Source organism: Protopterus annectens, chromosome 2.part0, assembly GCF_019279795.1.
Source record: "Protopterus annectens isolate FY-2018-M chromosome 2.part0, PAN1.0, whole genome shotgun sequence".
In the NCBI taxonomy this organism is placed as follows: domain Eukaryota; kingdom Metazoa; phylum Chordata; order Ceratodontiformes; family Protopteridae; genus Protopterus; species Protopterus annectens.
In genome coordinates this window covers 349,513,618-349,536,764 of record NC_056728.1, presented here as the reverse complement: position 1 = coordinate 349,536,764, position 23,147 = coordinate 349,513,618, and the positions used below count along the sequence as shown (strand labels likewise).

The 23,147-nt window shown below is 46.2% G+C and overlaps 1 protein-coding gene across 1 annotated transcript in view; it reads left to right on the top strand.

Moving 5' to 3' along the window:
* Positions 1 to 22,478: 22,478 nt before the first annotated feature.
* Positions 22,479 to 23,147, top strand: part of SPTLC1 (serine palmitoyltransferase long chain base subunit 1) — a gene marked incomplete at its 5' end in the record, with an annotated part of 1,612,539 nt that continues 1,611,870 nt past the window's right edge. Inside the window, one exon of the mRNA XM_044060319.1 lies at positions 22,479 to 22,607. Coding sequence (XP_043916254.1) covers positions 22,479 to 22,607 — 129 coding nt within the window. The remainder of the gene's footprint in view (positions 22,608 to 23,147) is intronic.

The window sequence follows — 23,147 nt, the reverse complement described above, 5'->3', positions numbered from 1 at the left end:
AATGCTCACCCTCCAGCAGCTGCTACCCATGCTCTCCAACGATGCTTGGCTAGCCACCCTACATCTAAAAGAGGCCTACCTCCATATTCCTATCAGGAAATCATGCAGGAAATATCTCCGTTTCAGGGCAGTATCTCAGCACATTCAGTTTTCTGTGCTTCCCTTTGGCTTATCTACTGCTCCCAGAGTTTTCACAACATGTCTGGCTCTGGCCATTGCATTTGCCAGACAAAGGAATATCCAGATTTACCCGTACTTAGACTGCCTAATTCAGGCAGACAGCCAGGAAAAGCTGCTCAAGCACCTGGCCTTTGTAAAGTCCCTACTAACCTCCCTAGGGTACACTATCAACGAAAAGAAATCCAAACTAGTGCCCACCCAAAGGATTATATTCCTGGGAGCAAGCCTGGACACAGCATCCCAGATTGCATTCCTTACACCAGAAAAGCAAACTTACCTGACAGCCTACTTCTCTCAATTAGCCACTAGAACCCAGTTATTTGCAAGGAAATCCTGCAAGCTCTGCGGTTCATGGCATCTTGCATTCTACTCATTCCATATGCCAGACTGCATATGAGGAAACTTCAATGGTACCTAAAAAGCCTTTGGTGTCAACACTCTCAAGACCTGGAAACCCTTATACCAATGATACCTTGCTTAAGGACCGATTTCCTTTGGTGGGCAGCATTTTGCTCCCACAACAAGGGACTACCTTTCTCACCCCCCCCCCCCGCCACCCAGACGCTCACCACAGATGCATCAGACTATGCCTGGGGTGCACACCTGGACGGCAGGTGCATACAGGGCCAATGGAGCCCACAGCAAATGCATCTGCACATTAACCAAAAAGAGATGTTAGCTGACGAGCATGCATTGGCAGCTTTCAGGCCCCTTTTCTCCCCAGGGGTTCTCCTAATCAAAACGGACAACACAACTGTGATGTGGTATATCAACAAGCAAAGAGGGACTCACTCCTACTCTATGCAGGCTTGCCATGACCCTTTGGCACACAGCCTCAGCCATGCAACTACACCTCCTGCCAGGCTCTCTAAACTCTCTGGCAGACAACTTAAGCAGAAATCTTCTGGACCCACACGAGTGGCAGCTAGACCAAAGAACCTTCACCCTAATAACTCAGAAATGGGGCACGCCAAAGGTTGACCTCTTGCCACCTACTCCAGCCATCAGCTCAGCAGGTTCTGCATCAGGGAGCCTCACTGCAGGGCCTGGGAAGTTGATGCCCTATCCTTCCCCTGGGTCAGCCTCTTGGTGTGTGCATTACCCCCACTACCTCTCATTACCAGGGTACTGCTCAAAATAAGGGAGAAAAAACCAAGGTCAATCCTGATTGCTCCAGACTGGCTTCACCAGCACTGGTACCCACTGCTGCGCAGCCTGTCCCCACTGCCACCATGGCATCTCCCTCAGACCCCAACCCTCCTGACCCAGAGGGAAGGAGAATTCATGCATCCCCAATTGCAGACTCTCAATTTGACAGCCTGGCTTATTCACTGATCAAGCTGCCAATCTCAGTAAACAGTTTCTAGATGTTATACATGAGGCTAGATGCCCTAGCACTACAAAGTCCTATGCTGACAAATGGAAAAGGTTCTGCACCTGGATTCAGGGTAAGGGAGCCGATACGGCACAGCCCTCCCTACCTCTCATCCTGGATTTACCTGGCTGACCTGAGTGGTCTCTCCTTTTCCTCTATTAAAATTCATGCCTCTGCCATCTCTGCTCATTTCAGCACTGAGCACCCTCTTTTCTCACACCCTCTCATCAAACAGTTCCTAAGAGGGGCTAGCAACTTGAGGCCACCCAGAAGAGCACCTACCACAGCGTGGGACCTAAACTTTGTGTTGGAAAAGCTCACCCTGCCCCACTTTGAACCAGCAGCTTCAGCAGAGTTAAAGTTTCTCTCCTGGAAGACAGCCTTGCTTCTGGCCATCACTTCAACCAGAAGAGTATCTGAGCTACCAGCACTCATGGCTGTAGAGCCGTTCATCATCTTCCATGCTGACAGGGTGTCCCTCAAAACTAACCCATCCTTCATGCCCAAAGTCGTGTCCAGTGTGGCTCTCAACCAATCCATTCATCTACCCACTTTTTTCCCCTAACCCACAAAAGGATCCTGCACTCTCTAGATGTGCACAGACAGCTCAGATTCTACTTAGAGAGGGCTAAATCGTTCAGAAAGACTGATAAATTGCTAGTCAGCTTTGCTGCAGGGGCAGAGGGCAAAGCCATATCCAAACAAACCATTTCTAAATGGATCTCACACTGCATCCATTTCTGTTACAAGCAACACTGGAATCTTACCCCTAAGAGGGTCAGGACTAACTCTTACCAGAGCAGCCTCTACCTCTGCAGCTTTCCTCAGAGGAGTCCCCACCAGGGACATCCTGGAGGCTGTCACATGGATATCTGTTCACACCTTCACCAAGCATTACCACCTGCCTATCTTCTCCAAATCCAGGGCAGGCTTTGCCACTGCAGTCTTGCAGGGTATCCTAGCCAGCCCCTAGTCTTCTTGACTGCCTCCACCCTTTTCCTCAGCTTTGGGAATCCTCCCAAATGTGATGACTGCAACAGTGAAACACGAAGAACATAGTACAGTTGTGTAAACTTACCATAAATGTAGATGTTTGAGTGTATTCACTGTTGCAGTCCTGGTTTCCCTCCCTCCATCCCCCTTTTCTTTTCTCTCTCTGTCTCTCTCTCTCTCCTTACAAGGAACATTTTGGTTACTGCGGTAGTGGTGCTGCGGTAGCGTTGTCGTCTCATAGCAAGACGTTGTCCCGTTCGATTCTCAGCTAGAGCGTCTTCTGTGTGGAGGCATACGTGAATGGGGCGTGCATTCGTTGAAGGTTGTGCATCAGGGCTGGTAACCCGGTACGTAAAAATCCACTACCAATCTTTAGCGGACTGGAGTTCCTATGTGGCGACCTCTAACCGGGAAAAGCCGAAAGACACAAACAAACTTTCTACTGGCGGGGTTCTTCCACCATATCCTTGCTCCCATTTGGGGGCTCCTGACAGGGCAAGAAAAACTGATGTAATGGCATTGGCTGCCTTACTTTATACTACTGACGACCTGATGTCAATCCTGAAGCGACGGCAACCAATGCAGTAATACTAAGCCTCTGGTATTCGGGCCAGCCGAGGGCTACCCTGGCAGGGATAACCAAAATGTGATGATTGCAACAGTGAATACACTCTAACATCTACATTTATGGTAAATGTACACAACTGTACTTTCTCTTCTCTTTTGGAATTGGCCCGGGGCAATTACCACAAACTTCCTCACAGACTGCATCTGCTTTACCACAAGAACAGGGATGCTTGATATGTCCTGACCCCCAAACAAGTTTATCTGACTGTCTGGATGATGGGGCCTTAATATCATTTAGGCACCTGCTTACCGAGGACTTTCAGCAGATACTAATGGAGGCAAGAAAGCCTGCCACTAGAAAGTCATATATTAGGAATGGAGAACATTTTCTAGTTGGAGCTAACAGCAATAACTAGCACTCATTCAGGACTAGTGTTTCTCTGGTTTTACATTATTTTTTTTTCCTGTTGCTCGTCTTACTCCTCTATCAGTTTTAATTTGTTGGCCATTTCATCTTGTCTGATCATCAATCCCTGGCTCTTTCAAGGAATTCTTATGAAAAAAATGTTTTTGAAAGGCATATTACATAAGAGACCTCCAAGAAAACTGGTGTCTCCTCCTTGAGATCTCAGTTTTGTGATGGAGAAATTAACACTTGCTCCATTTGAACCAGTTCATCTGACTGACTTGAGGTTTTTAACATGGAAAACAGTTTTACTGATTGATCAGATGTCTGCAAGGAGAGTATTAAGCTGTTGTGTTGGGGTCAGCCTTCTCTCATTTTCCACAGAGACTGACTTGCTTTGAGAACTAATCCTTCTTTTAAGCCTAAAGTGGTAATGTGAGAGTGTTCAATCTCGCCGTTTTGTTCTTACACACTGGTTCGGAGCCGATCCTCGAAAATCCAAAGTAGAGGTATCCTTTCTCCCTCATTTTTCAGTTCGGAGAAGAAAACAAGGAGATAGATAGTCTTGGCTTAAAGTACACTCAAAAAAGAAGTTATGTTCTTACCATAACATTCCATGTGGAGTGTTCATCTCGCCTTTGTTCTTACACACGGGTTCGGAGCCGATCCTCGGCTCCAAGTCGGCCGCATAGCAAAGCTCTGCATCTTAGAGAAGCTCGAGACCAGGCTATATCCCACAATCCTCCCTGCCATTACCCAGATCTAGTTTGCCGCTGCAACGGATCACATCGATAAGAGAGCTCGGACCAGTGAAAATTTTGATATTCAGATAAGATAGTTATTATTTTTGTTAAAAGTTCTTATAGTTATTGAGAATTTAGTTTTTGATCTTACTATAGAGTGTGTGTGTGTAGTGTGTAGTGTGTGTAGTGTAGTTAGTTCTGTCATATTTTCATAGGTTTCCCTTTGGGGCCTACCTCTTCTATAACTTATAGCTATATATATATTTTTTTCTCTTAATTATAGCTAGTGTTTAAATTTTTTTTTTTACAGTAAAAGTGTATTTTGCTGATTATGTCTGAAAAAGCCAAGTCTGGTTTTAAAAGGTGTCAGTGTGGGCAGAAAATGTCCATCACTGACAACCACCTCCTGTCTACTGTCTTGGCCTTCTCCACTTGCAAGAGGATTGCTCTATATGCCATTCCTTCAGTGGGAGGGTCATGACAGATGGACGCAGGAAACTTAGACAGGGGACTTCTTAAGCCTGCTTTCCAGGAGGCTTTGGACAAGTCTGACCAGGCTTCTAAGTCCTCGAAGGGGTCAGAGATGTCTGAGCCCATGTCATCGGCTCCGAGTTCATCTTCTAAAGTTCGTTCGCCGGTTCCACAGACTTCGGGGCCGAGCGTCGAACGTTTATCTTTCACTGAGCCCCAGGTCTTGGAACCGGTGTCGGAGCTACCGCCACCTTCCATTCTTCGGTCGGTGCCATCTTCGGCCCCTTCGACCCGATCTTCCAGACCGTTATCCGATACTGATGTGGATCGTGTCGTGCAGAAACTTATGGAGAACACGGCCCTTTCCAAGTTGATTGCAGTTTCCTCCCAATTGGTGTCGAAACTAGAAGGCCTCCCTTTATCTCCAACAGGTCCTCCTTCGAGACCCATCCAGTCTTCGGAGCCGGGAGAGGATGAGCCGATAATAGTGGAGCCCTCGGTGCCGAAACCGTCCATTGCACGATCGACACCATTGACCTCGACTCCTTCAGAACCTATAGGTGAGTCGCGGAGTCGACTATCTCTCCTTGGTTCCGGGACCGAGAGTCGTACCGACCTTTCGGTGCCGACTCTCCCTCTCGGGGCCTCGTCACAGATTGGCTCGGCTCCGTCCTCGGGGTCGAGACCCATGGGCCCCGTGTCTGGGATTCTTCCATGTTCTTCGGAACCGGGGGAGTCCTCGACCCGAGGTTCAGGGGTTTTTGACCTTATGAGGAAGGTTTTGTCTACACAGACAACCACTTCATCGGAGGTGTCTTCTCCCTCCCCTAAGGAGCCGCTCTCTGTTTGTGTTCCCACGACACATCCAAAGCGTAGAGCACCATTGCCTCAGCCACCCCCAGAGGGTGCCCCCTGTTCCTTACAGGCCTCACCGGAATCCCCCTCCGATGAGGTTCCGAGGAAAAGACTGTGCAAGAGGAGGCACTTGGATTCCCCGCAGGAATCTCTAACATCTGACACTGACTTGGATGAGTCAGAGGGGTCCCCAAAATCCCCCTCCAAGGATGTCTCATTTGCGGACATCTTGGAGATTTTAAAACAGAGGGGTGATTGGCAGTCCCTAGCCCCCACTGAGGACGAGTCAGTGTTGCTGAAGGCTTTTGGTGCTCAACCTTCTACCTCCTGGGTTACTCCGCCCTTGATGAATTAATGGATTTGATTGCTCGAAGGCGTGGAGACACCGGACACAGTGGAACCGGTCCCTCAAAACCAAGCAAATTTATTACGCTCCCCAGGACAGGACTTATCTCACGAAAGGAGTTCCGGTTGATGCTATGGTGGTGGCTGCAGCCACTAAAAGGAGATGTCTGAGTCTTCCTCTTCTGTTCATCCTCCTAATAAGGATTCTAGGACTATGGACAGATACGGAAGCGTTTTTAGTTCAGCGACTTTTCCATGCGTTAAGCTAAACTATTTGACACACTTTACACGTCTACAGAGGGATCTAATCAAGGAGCTGAGAGATACCCTCCAGGGTAACACAGATGCTGCTGTTTCAGATAAGGTAACAGCACAGCTTAACACCCTTACCTCCATAGTGAACTCGTCCAAGAGGCTCATCTCGTATGCGGCTGAAGGGTCGAGTAGAGCCGCAGCTTCAGCGATTGCTCTACAAAGACAATCCTGGATGCGGCTGTGCTCCTTTACGGAAGCCTTCAAGTCTTCCTTCGCCAACGCCCCCTTTGATGGTGCCACTCTTTTTGGGCCCAAAGTGAAAGAGACACTAACTCGGTGTGAGCAAGAAGGAAAGACTCTGTCTGCTGTCGGAGTCCGTTTTTCCGCTCCATCTAGACCGTACCCCAAAGGGCAATGAGGCGGAAAAATGTGGTTCCGTAAAACTCAGGGATCTTTCCAGGCCACACGAGTGAACCCCCCCCCCAGAGGCAGAGGGGGGGGCAGAAATGGAAGACGTCGCCCCGGCGGCAGAGGGGGGTCCGCAGAACCAAGGCGACAGGGATCCTATCCCTGGTAAGCCTTTCCAGTGCTCCTGAACGGGGGCCCGACTGTCCTGCTCTGGAGGCAGTCGGGGGTCGCTTGGCTTTATACCCACAGGCCTGGCTAACTCTCACCTCAGACTCCTGGGTAAAAAGCATTGTTACCAGAGGATACAAAATCCCCTTCATGTCAACTCCACTCCAACAAAGAAGGTTTCCAGAAGTGCCACCCCGTCTGCGAGGCCCAGCAGCAATAGAAATTTCAAAGCTGCTCAAAAAAAGTAATTCAGCCAGTCCCGGCGGACCAAAAAGGATCTGGAACTTACTCCAGGTTCTTTTTAGTTCCAAAAAAGACAGGGGACTGGAGACCCATTTTGGATCTCAGCAATCTCAATACCTTCGTGAAGAAGGAAAAGTTCCGGATGGTCACGCTTCAATCGATCCTTCCATTTTTGCAGAAGGATGACTGGATGTGCTCGATAGATCTCAGGCGATACTACCACATCAAGATGGCCAGACCGTCCAGAGATCACCTGCGCTTCCGGCTGGGAGCCAGTCATTTTCAATTTCGAGCCCTGCCCTTTGGGCTCACCTCAGCCCCCAGGGTATTCACCAAATGCATGGCAGTGGTAGCGTCTCACTTGAGATGTCTAGGATTCCGGGTGTTTCCCTATCTGGACGACTGGCTCCTCACCGCCACCACCGAGCGTCGCCTCTTACAAGCCAGAGACTATACAGTCAACCTTTGTTCCCACCTAGGGATTTCCATAAACTTTGAAAAATCTGCCTTACTGCCCTCACAGCGTATTTCATTCATCGGAGCAGACCTAGATACGCGCTTAACACTGGTAAAGCTCCCTCCAGGAAGGGCTTCATCCCTCAAGGAACAGGTTCTTCTTCTACTACAAAGCAGGAAAGCCCCGGCCAAACTGGTGTTGAAGGTTTTGGGACTCATGGCAGCGTCCCTGATTGCAGTTCCTATGGGGAGATTGCACATGAGGCTCCTCCAATGGCTGCTGTTCACGCAGTGGTCGTTCCAGCAGTTACCCCTAACGCACGAAATTCTGATAACAGATTCTTGCAAGCGAGACCTCTCATGGTGGGTGTTCAGTCAGGATCTCACTATGGGTCGTCCATTTGTTCTACCGAATCCGACCGCCACGATAACCATGGACGCTTCCCTGATAGGGTGGGGGGGACTTTTTCAGGGAAGAACAGTCCAAGGGGAATGGTCCAACATGGAGTACAACCTGCACATAAATGTTCTGGAAATGAGGGCGGTGTTCTTGGCGTTGCAATACTTTCAAACCCTCCTACCTCTAGGAACAGTAGCAGTTCAGACAGACAACATGTCTGTAGTCTGGTACATAAACAAACAAGGGGGAACCAGATCTTACCCATTATGCAGAGAGGCCATGAGAATTTGGCAATGGGCAGAGTCCACGGGACACTTTCTGATAGCAACGCACATCCTGGGGTCATCCAACGTCATTGCGGACAGGTTGAGCAGAGCCATCCTGTTACCTCACGAGTGGTCCCTCAAACTACAGGTGGCGGAAAGAATTTTCCGCAGATGGGGCCAACCTTGCTGCGATCTATTCGCCTCCCCGATGAATACCAAATGCAGGGACGCACTGATACACGATTGGCCCCCGGGTCTCCTATATGCATTTCCACCTACCCCCTTGATTCCCAAATTTCTTCAGAAAGCCATGAACCTGGAAAGGACAATTATACTCATAGCCCCATTCTGGCCTCGACAGATATGGTTCCCCTTTCTTCGAGCCCATCAAACAGAGGAACCGTGGATCCTGGACCCAGTACCAGATCTACTAACACATTCGTCGGGAGTTCCTCACCCGTCTTTTCTATCCCTCAAACTAGCAGCTTGGCTGCTCCACTTCCTCGCCTAGCCAGGTCTGATCTACTTTCTCCGGCAGTTCAACGCATTTTGGTTGCCTCTCATAAGGCTTCCACTACAAAACTCTACAGGAGTAAATGGAAACGCTTTGTGTACTGGGCATGTAGCCAACACTTGGACCCCCTGGTAGCTCCTTTACATAAAGTTCTAGAATTTCTATCCATCCTTTTCCACAAAGGAGCCTCTACTTCCACACTAAGAGTACAGTTGGCGGCCATATCCAACTTCCATGTTGGTGAGGACGGTTCTTCTATTATGTCCCACAGGCTTTGTAAGGCTTTTATGAAAGGTTCCTTCCATCTTCGACCGCCCGTCAGAGACTCTTTATTCCCATGGAATTTAAATTTGTTATTGTCGCAACTAATGTTGCCACCCTTCGAACCAGCCTCTTCTTGCCTCCTGAAGTTTTTGTCGTGGAAGACTCTTTTTCTTGTAGCGGTTACTTCAGCTCGAAGAGTGTCAGAGGTGCCGCACTATCAGTCAAACCACCTTACTTAATTTTCCACCCAGATAGAGTTTCCTTACGAACAAACCCGTCTTTCCTTCCTAAGGTATGTTCTGTCATAAATATTAATCAGTCCATTGAACTCCCTACTTTCTTCAAAAACCATACCAGCAAGTTGGAATATATGCTGCACAAGTTAGATGTCCACAGACAGCTAAGATTTTATTTGGACAGGACTAAGGATTACAGAAAAACAGATCAACTTTCTGTTGCATTTGCAGACAATAAAAAGGGCGTGGCAGTTACAAAACGTACACTTTATAAATGGCTTACTGATTGTATAGCTTTTGTGTATTCTAAGTCGAATCAGGCCTTGCCCACCAAACCTAAGGGCCATTCTACTAGATCCGTTTCCACTTCCTTGGCTCATGCAGCTCTCCTGCCTTTGGACATGATTTGTGCAGCAGCCACGTGGTCTAAACCACATACTTTCATCGCTCATTATAGAGTTGACAAAGCCGCCAAAGACAGGAAATCTTTTGGTTCCACTGTGCTCAGGAACGTTCTTCCATGAGTCACTCAGGGTGACGGAGCTAGGGACGCTACCCGTGTGTAAGAACAAACGGCGAGATTGAACACTCTCACATAAAGAAGTTATGTTCTTACCATAACGTTCCATGTGGAGTGTTCATCTCGCCTTTGTTCTTACATTCCCTCCCTTCCCTCCCTCACGTGTTTGGAAGAACGAGTAGGACTAGAGTCTGGTCCACATGCCTTTAACTCTTCCAGGTATATTGCCTCTTACCTCATGGGGTATATTTCGTTACCCTTTACTTAATTTATAAGTGAGATAGTGTCTCTGAATTTTTGTGGCTGTATGTAGCCTTAGCACCTCAGGTTTATGGTTGGTCTGGTTTGCTTGCAAACTAGATCTGAGTAATGGCAGGGAGGATTGTGGGATATAGCCTGGTGTCGAGCTTCTCTAAGATGCAGAGCTTTGCTATGCGGCCGACTCGGAGCCGAGGATCGGCTCCGAACCCGTGTGTAAGAACAAAGGCGAGACGAACACTCCACATGGAACGTTATGGTAAGAACATAACTTCTTATGTTCTTCGTTTTCCATTGCTGCAGTCCTTACTATTGGGGTATAGTCCGCGTCCAGTCGGCCCGAATACCAGAGTATAAGGCTGACGTCGGTCAGGGCGCATTAGACTGACGTCAGTACGTCAGGGTACTAATGCGCATGACCGACGTCATATCCTCAGTCTTTTTTGCCGCATGGTCCGATGCAGAAGCAGTTTTGCGAGTGCAGGTTGGCGTTCTGAAATATTTCCGAAACCGGAGTTTCAGACCGAAACAGAGTTGGCTAAGTACCCCGTTGGGGAACATTTTGTTTTTTCTTGCCTCAGTATTTTACCGGATGTCAGAAAAAGTGAATAACTGTATTTCTTGTGGGAAACAGATACCTCATAGGGATTACCATACCTTGTGTATACCTTGTTTAGGGCCTGAGCACGGCGTTGTTGGTTGCGCTCTTGTGCTAGGTTTAACAAACGCACTATTAAGAGGAGGTTAGACTGTGCCAGGTTAGTGTTTGGGAAGCGTTGCAATTATAAAATGCCGTCGGTTGCTCCGCCGCCCGCTTCGTCCAAGAAGCGCAAGGACAAAACAGTGAAGCCTAGGGTTGATGAACCGGCAGTCCCGGACGTCGGTTCTTTAGAAGGCTCAGTGGAGCCAGAGGTTTTGCCAGGAGTTTCTATGGAGTCTCAGGCAGAAACTTTACTGTTACAGGATGTGCCTTCTCAGGAGGTAGGCCAGGCTGAGGGGGCTTCTCAGGTAACTGTTCTTCCCTCTCTTCCCAAGGTAGTTAGAGCCTCTCCTTCTGTTGCCAAATCTTCTTTGAGAGGTAGGCCTAGTTCAGCCTCAGGGGGGGCTTCTCCTAGCATTTCGGGTTCTGTACCTAAGAAACATATGCTTAAAATGGCAGAAGATTTGATTACTATGATTAGAGGTTCTATGCCCCGCCTGATAAGAGGCCTAGGGTGGAACCGAGTTTGATAGTTTTGAACAGTGTTCAGAGGCTTCAGAGTCTTCTCGGAAGACTTGCAGGAGTATCCTACTTATTCTGATTCTGATGTGGATGATTCCACTCCTACAGCTTCTCCTCCTGAGGATTTCTCATTTTCAGAGACTCTGCATTCCATGAGGGAGCACTTTAAATGGGAAGGCCAGGATTACTCTGATTCAGGAAAAGGCTTAGGGAATTCTTGTTTTGCCCCAGCATAGGCCCTTAGCTATTCCTCCTGTGTTGAATGTGGTGGAAGATGTTTTGCAGAGGCTTCCCTGAATCCTGACTCTTTGCCTCCTGCTCCTGTTAAGCCTGATAGGTATTATAGGGTGCCCGAAGCTCATAAGTATTTGTTTAAGAGTCCTAGGGCGGACCCAGAAACTATTTCTCAAGGGCCTAAAGGTGTTAAGGCTTCTGTGGTTAAAAATCCTGTTCCCACTGATAAAGAGGCAAGGGCCTTGGATAGGTGGGGAAAGAAAGTGTATACTTCTTCCACTCTAGCCATGAGAGCGTTGAATTGTCAGTTTCACATGCTAAAATATCAGAATTATCTCCTTTCACAATTAAAATCTAAAGTGGATGCTTTGACGGAAGGTATTGAGTGTAAAGAGTTGCTGGACTTGGTTCATGTGTCTGAGCAAGTGGGTAAGCATTCTTTGCAATGTGGTTTTGATGCTGTACAGGCCTCCTCGAGGGTGGCTGCTACTAGTTCTGTTCTTCGCAGGCATGCCTGGTTGAAGGATCAGAATTTAGCTGAGCATGTTAAGACAAGGATTTTGGATGCTCCTTTACAGTCTGATGTGTTGTTTGGATCGCCTGTGGAAGCAGTTTTAAAGAAAATGGAGGACAAAGCTAAGTCTATGCAAACTGTTAAAGATTTTTGCAGGTGCAGCCACCGAGTTTAGTAGAAATTGGCCTGCTAAGGGGTGGACATATCCTGCTTATGATTCCCAGTCTAGGGGTAGGTCTAGTCGTGGTAGGGGCAGGGCTCAAGGTTCTTTTAGGCCTAGAACAGGGAGTTCACCTGCTCAGACTTCTGGTGAGGGCAGGGCTCAGTCCTTTCGTAAACAGACCCAATGACCTGTCTTTACAGCTGCCAGTAGATTCTCGTCTGGCAGCTCCTTTGGGAGGAAGACTGTCTCTTTTCAAAGAAAATTGGGATTTAATTACTCAAGACAAATGGGTGTTGGATATCATTCACCACGGTTACAGATTTTATTTCCATACAATGCCCCTTTCAAAGGCATGCCAGACGTTCCTTCTCCACAAAGAAAGGAGGCTCACAACCGTTATCAATCATTCACTAGCCCAAGAAGGGCTGGAACCCTGGAGTGGAGACCACATTTTGGTCGTGCCATCTTCCCTTCACCCGATCTTCCAGACCGTTATCCGATACTGATGTGGATCGTGTCGTGCAGAAACTTATGGAGAACACCCCCCCCCCCCCCTTTTTTTTTTTTTTTTCCCTTTTTCTCCAACAGGTCCTCCCGAGACCCATCCAGTCTTGGGCGGGAAAGGGTGAGCCGATGATAGTGGAGCCCTCGGTGCGAAACCGTCCATTGCACGATCGACACCATTGACCTCGACTCCTTCGGGAAACCCATAGGTGAGTCGCGAGTCGACTCTCCTTGGTTCCGGGACCGAGAGTCGTACCGACCTTCGGTGCCGACTCTCCTCTCGGGGCCTCCGCAGATTGGCTCGGCTCCGTCCTGGGGTCGAGACCCATGGGCCCGTGTCTGGGATTCTTCCATGTTCTTGAACCGGGGGAGTCCTCGACCCGAGGTTCAGGGGTTTTTGACCTTATGAGGAAGGTTTTGTCTACACAGACAACCACTTCATCAGAGGCGTCTTCTCCCTCCCCTAAGGAGCCGCTCTCTGTTTCTGTTCTCACGACACATCCAAAGCGTAGAGCACCATTGCCTCAGCCACCCCCAGAGGGTGCCCCCTGTTCCTCGGAGGCCTTACCGGAATCCCCCTCTGATGAGGTTCCGAGGAAAAGACTGTGCAAGAGGAGGCACTTGAATTCCCCTCAGGAATCTCTAACATCTGACACTGACTTGGATGAGTCAGAGGGGTCCCCAGAATCCCCCTCAGAGGATGTCTCATTTGCGGACATCTTGGAGATTTTAAAACCGAGGAGTGATTGGCAGTCCCTAGCCCCCACTGAGGACGAGTCAATGTTGCTGAAGACTTTTGGTGCTCAACCTTCTACCTCCTGGGTTACTCCGCCTTTCGATGAATTAATGGATTTGATTGCTCGAAGGGCGTGGGAGATACCAGACACAGTGGAACCGGTCCCTCGAAAACCAAGCAAATTTATTACCGCTCCCCAGGACAAGACTTATCTCATGAAAGGAGTTCTGGTTGATGCTATGGTGGTGGCTGCAGCCACTAAAAAGGAGATGTCTGAGTCTTCCTCTTCTGTTCATCCTCTTAATAAGGATTTTAGGACTATGGACAGATACGGGAAGCGCGTTTTTAGTTCAGCGACTTTTTCCATGCGTTCGCTAAACTATTTGAAAACTTTACCGTCTACAGAGGGATCTCATCAAGGAGCTGAGAGATACCCTCCAGGGTAACACAGATGCTGCTGTTTCAGATAAGGTAACAGCACAGGTTAACACCCTTACCTCCATAGTGAACTCGTCAATGAGGCTCATCTCGTATGCGGCTGAAGGGTCGAGTAGAGCCGCAGCTTCAGCGATTGCTCTCGAAGACAATCCTGGATGGGGTGTGCTCATTTGCGGAAGCCTTCAAGTCTTCCTTCGCCCCCTTTGATGGTGCCACTCTTTTGGGCCCAAAGTGAAAGAGACACTAACTCGGTGTGAGCAAGAAGGAAAGACTCTGTCTGCTGTCGGAGTCCGTTTTCCTCCATCTAGACCGTACCCCAAAGGGCAGCGGAAAAATGTGGTTCCGTAAAAATCTGGGATCTTTCCAGGCACACAGAGTGACCCCCAGAGGCAGAGGGGGCAGAAATGGAAGACGCCCGGCAGAGGGTCCGCAGAACCAAGGCGACAGGGATCCTATCCCTGGTAAGCCTTTCCAGCACTCCTGAAACGGGGCCCGACTGTCCTGCTCTGGAGGCAGTCGGGGTCTGGCTTTATACCCACAGGCCTGGCTAACTCTCACCTCAGACTCCTGGGTAAAAGCATTGTTACCAGAGGATACAAAATCCCTTCATGTCAACTCCACCCCAACAAAGAAGGTTTCCAGATGTGCCACCCGTTGAGGCCCAGAAGTATTGCTCAAGGGCCTAAAGGTGTTAAGGCTTCTGTGGTTAAAAATCCTGTTCCCACTGATAAAGAGGCAAGGGCCTTGGATAGGTGGGGAAAGAAAGTGTATACTTCTTCCACTCTAGCCATGAGGCGTTGAATTGTCAGTTTCACATGCTAAAATATCAGAATTATCTCCTTTCACAATTAAAATCTAAGGTGGATGCTTTGGCGGAAGGTATTGAGTGTAAAGAGTTGCTGGACTTGGTTCATGTGTCTGACCAAGTGGGTAAGCATTCTTTGCAATGTGGTTTTGATGCTGTACAGGCCTCCTTGAGGCTGGCTGCTCCTCGTTCTGTTCTTCAGGCATGCCTGGTTGAAGGATCAGAATTTAGCTGAGCATGTTAAGACAAGGATTTTGGATGCTCCTTTACAGTCTGATGTGTTGTTTGGATCGCCTGTGGAAGCAGTTTTAAAGAAAATGGAGGACAAAGCTAAGTCTATGCAAACTGTTAAAGATTTTTGCAGGTGCAGCCACCAGTTTAGTAGAAATTGGCCTGCTAAGGGGTGGACATATCCTGCTTATGATTCCCAGTCTAGGGGTAGGTCTAGACGTGGTAGGGGCAGGCTCAAGGTTCTTTTTGGGCCTGGGAACAGGGGGTTCACCTGCTCAGACTTCCTGGTGAGGGCAGGGGTCAGTCCTTTTAGTAAACAGACCCAATGACCTGTCTTTTCAGCTGCCATTAGATTCTCGTCCTGGCAGCTCCTTTGGGAAGGGGAGAGACTGTCTCTTTTCAAAGAAAATTGGGATTTAATTACTCAAGACAAATGGGTGTTGGATATCATTCACCAGTTTACAGATTTATTTCTTACAATGCCCCTTTCCAAAGGCATGCCAGGCATTCCCTTCTCCACAAAGAAAGGAGGCTCACAAGCAAGTTTTCTCAGTTACCTCCAGATGGGGCCATTCAGCCAGTCCCTGTATCAGAAGGCTGATTTATTCGCTGTTTCTAGTACCAAAGAAGGGGGCTACGTGAGACCAATTTTGGTTCTATAACTACTTTTCTGGACATTCCAGTTACAGATGTGACGTTACAACAGCTTTACCTCTGCTAGACAAGACCATGGATGGCGCTTTAGATCTCAAGGGAAACACCTTCATGTGCCTATAAGGCTAAGTTAGGAAGTATCTACCCGGTTTGACTGGAAATTCTCGTATCAGTTCTCTGCATTGCCCTTTGGCTTATCTACTGCACCCAGAGTATTCACAAAAGTTCTGGCTCAGTGATAGCTTACTTCAGGCTTCAAAGGAATTCGTCTATCCTTACTTGGGCGACTGCCTGATTCAAGCTCAAGACAAGGAGAGACCTTCTACAGCATCTGGAATATGTTATAGCAGTGCCTAAGAATCACCTAGGAGTATTCTGTGAGCGAAATAAAAAGTCAGTCCTAGTACCCTCTCAAGACATGTGCTTTCTGGGTGTGAGAGACTGAATACAGCAGCAGATATTGCACAACCCCGGACAAACAAAAGAGTCCTGTCACTTTACTTCCATCAACTATCTCATCAGTCCGTGCTGACTGCAAAGGACAGTCCTTCAAGCATTAGGGTTCATGGCATCTTGTATTCTGAATTGCTTCCCCAATACTCAAACTTGCATATGAGGAAGCTACAATGGTATCTCAAAAATGTATGGACACAACAGCTTACTGCCAGGATTTGGACACTGTCATTTCAAATAATACCTTGCCTTCAAAAGAATTTCCTTGTGGTGGGCTCAGGAATGTCACCTAAACAAAGGGACTACTCTGTGACCCGGCCAGAGGCGGGAGTCAGATTTTAGCGACAGATGCCTCGGGACATTGCCCAGGGAGCTCATCTAAATGGAAAGTGGATACTGAGTTCGTGGCCTGCCAGACTACAGCATCTACATATCAACATGGAAGGGAGATGTTAGCTTGGTCCAGTTTGCATTAATGGCTTTCAAAGGAGTTACTTCTACCAGGGCAGGTGTTGATTCTAACAGACAACACAACTGTCATGTGGTACATCAACAAGCAGGGGCAGTGCTTATCCTCTACTTTGAGCAAGCAATGATTTTATAGAGACTAACGCTAAGCTTGCAACTAACTCTTCAGGCAGGTTTCTGCCAGGGTACAGAACTCCTTAGCAGATGTATGTTAAACAGACAAATCATGGATCCCCCCGCAGGTGGAAACTGGATCTTCATGTATTTCAGAAATTGACAGTGTCATGGGAACTCAGACATAGATCTGTTATTCTCCACTAAACCACCAGCTGCCAAAATTATTGCCTGGGGTTTCATCACACAACTTGGAAAGTGGATGCTCTGTCTTTCAGTTGGAAAAACCTTCATGTGTATACCTTTCCACCTCTGCCTCTTCTTTCAAGGGGTACTAATGAAAGGTCAGACAAGACAGGCCAGGGGTGTTTTTGATAGCTCAGATTATTTTCCGGCAACACTTTGTTGCCCACTACTACGAGGTCTGGTAAAGAAGCCTCCATGGCCTTTACCTCTGATTCCCTCATCTATTGTTATCTCAGAGGGCGGTCATCTAGCAATGTCAAGCTTCACTCTCTTCATCTAACAGCCTGGCATATTCTGTGTTGAAGTACAGCAGGTCTCAACTTCCTCAGCAAGTTTTTAAATGTCGATTATGGAAGCTAGAGACCTAATCAGTACAAGGAGATTAATGCATGAAAAATGGAAGAAGATTTTATTTTGGATCAGGTACAGCAAAGAATTTTGGAGAATTTCTGAGGCCCCTAATTTGAGTGTGGCTCTTCAATATCTGCACTGAGTTATTGGACAAAAGGTTTGTCCTTCTCTTCCATTAAGATTCATGCTGCAGCTAATTTCCGGCTCACTATGATTTGTGACCCACCTTTGTTTTAAGCATCCTTTGTTCCAAACAGTTTCTTAGGGGGCAAAGAATATAAGACCCCAAAATCAGAGCTCCTACTCCTGCTTGGGATCTCAATTTTGTGTTGGAAAAACTTACTCTACAACCTTTTTGAGCCTGCAGCTACTGCTGAATTGAGAAATACTTGTCGCTGGAAGACTGCTTTTCTGACTGGCTGTGCTACTTGCAAGAAGGGGGTGTCTGAGTTACGGGCCCTTATACTGGCGGTAGAGAGCCCTTTTGATTTTCGCATAGGGATGGGGTATCATTAGTACTAATCGCTTCCCTTTATGCCTAAGGTGTGGTTTTCTAAGTGTGAAAACTTTAAACCAAACTATTCATTTGCCTACGTTTTATGCAGACCCTCAAAATAAAAGGGGAAAAGATTTTTGCACACTTTAGATGTACACAGGCAATTCGCGTTATTATTTACATCAAAAGCAGGACCTAAAGGATGCCCAGGCAGTCTCAGCAGTTGTTTGACAATCTTTTGCATCATTGAGGTTCCTGGGGGCAGAAGCCTGTGTCAAAACAAACTATTTCTAGGTGGATTGGCTTTTACATTGCCATTTTGTTATTCCCCATCATGGCAGAGGTTCCAGCTCAGGATTAGGCCTCATTCCACTGAGGGCTACTGCCACTTCAGCTTAGCATTTCTGGGGGTGGCAACTGGGATATTTTGGAAGCAGCTACTTGGAGTTCAGTGCATACTTTCTCTAAGCATTATCACCTTCCTATCTACTCTAAGTCTAGGGCTGGTTTTGCCACAGCTGTTTTGCAAGGCATGTTGTCAGCTCTACTTCTTCATGATTTAGCAGCCTCCCTTACCTCTGCTTTGGGATTCTGCAATAGTAGGGACTGCAACAATGGAAGGCGAACATAGTACAGTTTTGTACCACCATAAATGTAGATGTTAGAGTTCCATTACTGCAGTCAATACTCTGTGTTTTAGGGGTGGTTGTGTAGGTGAGGTTTACATGCTTATATTTTGTATATACTCTTGTATATATTGTACATGTTGGTGCAAGGTATTTTGGGACTTGTGGGGTCTTCTGACATCTGGGGCAAGAAAGGGCTGAGGTATGGCGTCGGTCATGCGCATTAGTACCCTGGCGGTACTGGCGATCAGTCTAATCTCCCTGACCGGCGTCAATATACTCTGGTATTGGCGGGCCGACTGGGCGGACTATACCCCAATAGTAGGACTGCAGCAATGGAATCCTCCAGAACATCTACATTTATGGTAGGTACAAAACTGTCTGATCTACTTTCTCCGGCAGTTCAACGCATTTTGGTTGCCTCTCATAAGGCTTCCACTACAAAACTCTACAGGAGTAAATGGAAACACTTTGTGTACTGGGCATCTAGCCAACACTTGGACCCCCTGGTAGCTCCTTTACATAAAGTTCTAGAATTTCTATCCATCCTTTTCCACAAAGGAGCCTCTACTTCCACACTAAGAGTACAGTTGGCGGCCATATCCAACTTCTATGTTGGTGAGGACAGTTCTTCTATTATGTCCCACAGGCTTTGTAAGGCTTTTATGAAAGGTTCCTTCCATCTTCGACCGCCCGTCAGAGACTCTTTATTCCCATGGAATTTAAATTTGTTATTGTCGCAACTAATGTTGCCACCCTTCGAACCAGCCTCTTCTTTCCTCCTGAAGTTTTTGTCGTGGAAGACTCTTTTTCTTGTAGCGGTTACTTCAGCTCGAAGAGCGTCAAAGCTGCAAGCACTATCAGTCAAACCACCTCACTTAATTTTCCACCCAGATAGAGTTTCCTTACGAACAAACCCATCTTTCCTTCCTAAGGTATGTTCTGTCATAAATATTAATCAGTCCATTGAACTCCCTACTTTCCATACCAGCAAGTTGGAATGTATGCTGCACAAGTTAGATGTCCACAGACAGCTAAGATTTTATTTGAACAGGACTAAGGATTACAGAAAAACAGATCAACTTTTTGTTGCATTTGCAGACAATAAAAAGGGCGTGGCAGTTACAAAACGTACACTTTCTAAATGGCTTACTGATTGTATAGCTTTTGTGTATTCTAAGTCGAATCAGGCCTTGCCCACCAAACCTAAGGGCCATTCTACTAGATCAGTTTCCACTTCCTTGGCTCATGCAGCTCGCCTGCCTTTGGACACGATTTGTGCAGCAGCCACGTGGTCTAAACCACATACTTTCATCACTCATTATAGAGTTGACAAAGCCTCCAAAGACAGGACATCTTTTGGTTCCACTGTGCTCAGGAACGTTCTTCCATGAGTCACTCAGGGTGACGGAGCTAGGGACGCTACCCGTGTGTAAGAACAAACGGCGAGATTGAACACTCTCACATAAAGAAGTTATGTTCTTATCATAACGTTCCATGTGGAGTGTTCATCTCGCCTTTGTTCTTACATCCCCCCCCTTCCCTCCCTCACGTGTTTGGAAGAACGAGTAGGACTAGAGTCTGGTCCACATGCCTTTACCTCTTCCAGGTATATTGCCTCTTAACCTCATGGGGTATATTTCGTTACCCTTGACTTAATTTATCAGTGAGATAGTGTCTCTGAATTTTTGTGGCTGTATGTAGCCTTAGCACCTCAGGTTTATGGTTGGTCTGGTTTGCTTGCAAACTAGATCTGAGTAATGGCAGGGAGGATTGTGGGGATGTAGCCTGGTCTCGAGCTTCTCTAAGATGCAGAGCTTTGCTATGTGGCTGACTCGGAGCCGAGGATCGGCTCCGAACCCGTGTGTAAGAACAAAGGCGAGATGAACACTCCACATGGAACGTTATGGTAAGAACATAACTTCTTTTTTGAGTGTACTTTTAGCCAAGACTATCTATCTCCTTGTTTTCTTCTCCGAACCGAAAAATGAGGGAGAAAGGATACCTCTACTTTGGATTTTCACACCCAACACTGGTACTATCTAGACAGAATAAGATCTTTCAGGACTTTCAATCAGTTTATTTTTTGTGACAGTTAGGCCAACCTGTATCAAAACTGAACATTTTCCAAGTGGTTGTCTCAGGCTATTATCTTTTGTTATTCCACCACATCAAAGCAATTCCAAGCGGGAACAAGGCACATTCTGCAAAGCCCTTGCCTTCTTGTATGGCTATTTGGAAAGGGTTGAACTCTAGAAGATTTCCAGAAGCAGCAACTTTGGTCCTATGTGCACACTTTTTACAAAGCTAGGAGCCTTCTCCAGTGGTTCCTGGACCTTTCCTCCTCCCAGCTGTTCTAAGCTTGGTAATCTACTCCTGTAGCTTGGGCTTCTGCAACAGTGATCCTATATGAAGAATATATTACAGTTGTGTAAGTAAACTTACCATAACAGTAGATGGTTGAATAGATTGCTGCTGCAGTAGGTGCTCCATCCCTCCATCCCCCTGTTTTTCTGTTTTTGGTATGGTATGGGATTTCTGATTGGGTATATACCTGTCTTGCAGGACTTTAGTCTCCCTATCTTCTGAGGCAAGAAAACTCCTCTGAGGTATTTGGCCTTCTTTTCTGTATTTCATGCCTGCCCCTGACACTGGTTTTATTCACAGTTCGCTCTTACCATTGGTTAAGATTTGTGGAAGGAGCATAAAAGCTCTGGACCCTGGCTGGTTGGATCTTGTCCTTGCAAGGATGTTCCATATAGTTTGACTACTGCAGCAGTGATCTGTTCAATCATATACTGTCATGGTAAGTTTACTTACACAACTGTATTTTTTCCTGGCACTAGACATGGTAAATGCCTCCTGTATTGCAAGGATGTCCACAGACAGATTTTATATGGACAGAACCAAATCCTTCCACAAAACTTACCAATTGTTTGTATTGTTTTTTTTGCTAAGGCAGGGTAAGATAAAGTATATAAGTTCACCCATTTTAGACAGATAATTGAACTGAATTCTGAAACCATGAAAGTCAAAACCCTCTTCTATTGTTCAGGCTCATTCCATAAGATCAAAAGCTAGTACTACTGCTTTTTTATATTGGTGCTGCTGTGGTGATGTTTGAAACATCTTTGCTACACAACGTAAAGGTGGACATTTAGTTCTAGGCCTAGGTTTTATTGTGCTGCTATTGTCACCTGTAGTATGTTCATTTGATTTTGGCCACCTAGGAGGATTTGCTTAGAAACACCATTTTAAAGGTTGCTAAAGATGTAACTGCTCTTATCAGATAAGCAGTTTACGTTAACAATAGATTAGTTGTAAGATCCATTTCTAGTAATGCACAATCCGCACTCCTCCTGTCTGTGGCATTATCCTTTTGTGGAACTTCATGCTCTCCTCTCCTTTCATTTTCATTTTTCTTGCTCTGTAGTGTTCACAGAAGAAGTGAAGACTGAGAGACAAATAATTAATTATTGGAATGGGAAGGGTGCAATATAGCCTGGAAAAGGTTTGATCTGCCAAGCTGTCCTAATGCCTGTAGCTTAATTTCTAAAGATTACAGAAGATGGGATTCCTTCCTACATAGATCTGGTACTGTCGCAAATACGTAGCTTTGTTCTCTTTGGTTACTAATTTCTTATTCATGCCTAAGGTTTCAGGCCAGTGCATCTAGTCAGTTTCTGTTTAAGTACACTGACTGATGAGGGAGGGGAGAGCATTTTCTTAATTGCATGATAACCACAGGTAGCTGAAATTCAAAGCTATCAAAAAAAGATTGAGGTCTGTTTCCTTCACCAAAGTGCATAAAGGAAAATAATTGCTAAGCAATATGTTTTCAAGTGACTTATTTGCTTTGTCTTTTTGACAAGTGTCGTAAAATCTGGCAAACATTTCCTAAAACATGTCCTACAAAAACTGCTTTTACCTCCATGCCTTTATTCCGCCACATGTTCTTTGATATAGTTTTGCTTATTACTTCATCCCTGAACACCTTTGAAAAGCATTATTAATCGGTTGTGTCCTGTAGGTTGAGGTTTTTGTTTGGGTCCATGCATAACAGATGAAAATGTAACCGCATACTGTAAGTAAATAACTTTCAACCTGAACAAGGCTGTTTACCTTTTTTTTTTTTTTTTGCGCTTGTCTTCTTTCACTTAGAGCACTGGGTGGTTTTGTGCATTTGTTAAAAGCAATTTTATGCTGCTTAATTAGTTCTGTATTTCTAAATGTAGTAGGATTGCAGTGCAAAATGTTTGAGTATGACTAATGAAAGTGTATTTAAAAAAACTTGTTAATTTTTAATAATTCTGTGTTTGAGGCACCTGCATACCATCTTATTTTGGAAGGAATACTTATTCTGTGGATCATAAGGCTTCTTTTCTCCAAAACATACAAACTTCAGGACCGCTCTGACTTGACAGAAAAGGTAAACAAGTAAAAACTTTTTCAGTTAGAAACATTTTGCACAAAATTCTTTATTATCACACACCTGTGTTGTCACTGGTTATGAGGGTTGAAACATTGTGTGATTATAATTGGTGTTTGCATCTCATTAGAAGGAACAATTCCAAGTTTTTTGGGTAGCTTTTGTAACAGGCTTATAACTACACCTTACACTGTGTGAGTTGAAAACAATTTGACAGAATTCTCCCTATATTTTTTGTGAAATGGGTATACTTTACTTGCATGTACATGCCTGTTTAAGTAGTGTGAACCCCTTCAGCTTTACCTGCATTCTCATCTGCCACATCAGTATGTGGGCAAAGTGCATTGTTTGCTCTTTCATATATCATCTAGGTCAAGCATGTGTTGCAGTTTAATTTGTTTAGTGCAGGTGAATTCTGAAGTGTGTACAATCTTCTGCAGCACCAGCTATGGTTAACAATCTAAGTTACATTCAAAGACTATCATACCTTTTGTGCAGACAGTAGGTTGCAGCCTGCAAGCTTAATAATTTTCTTAAAAG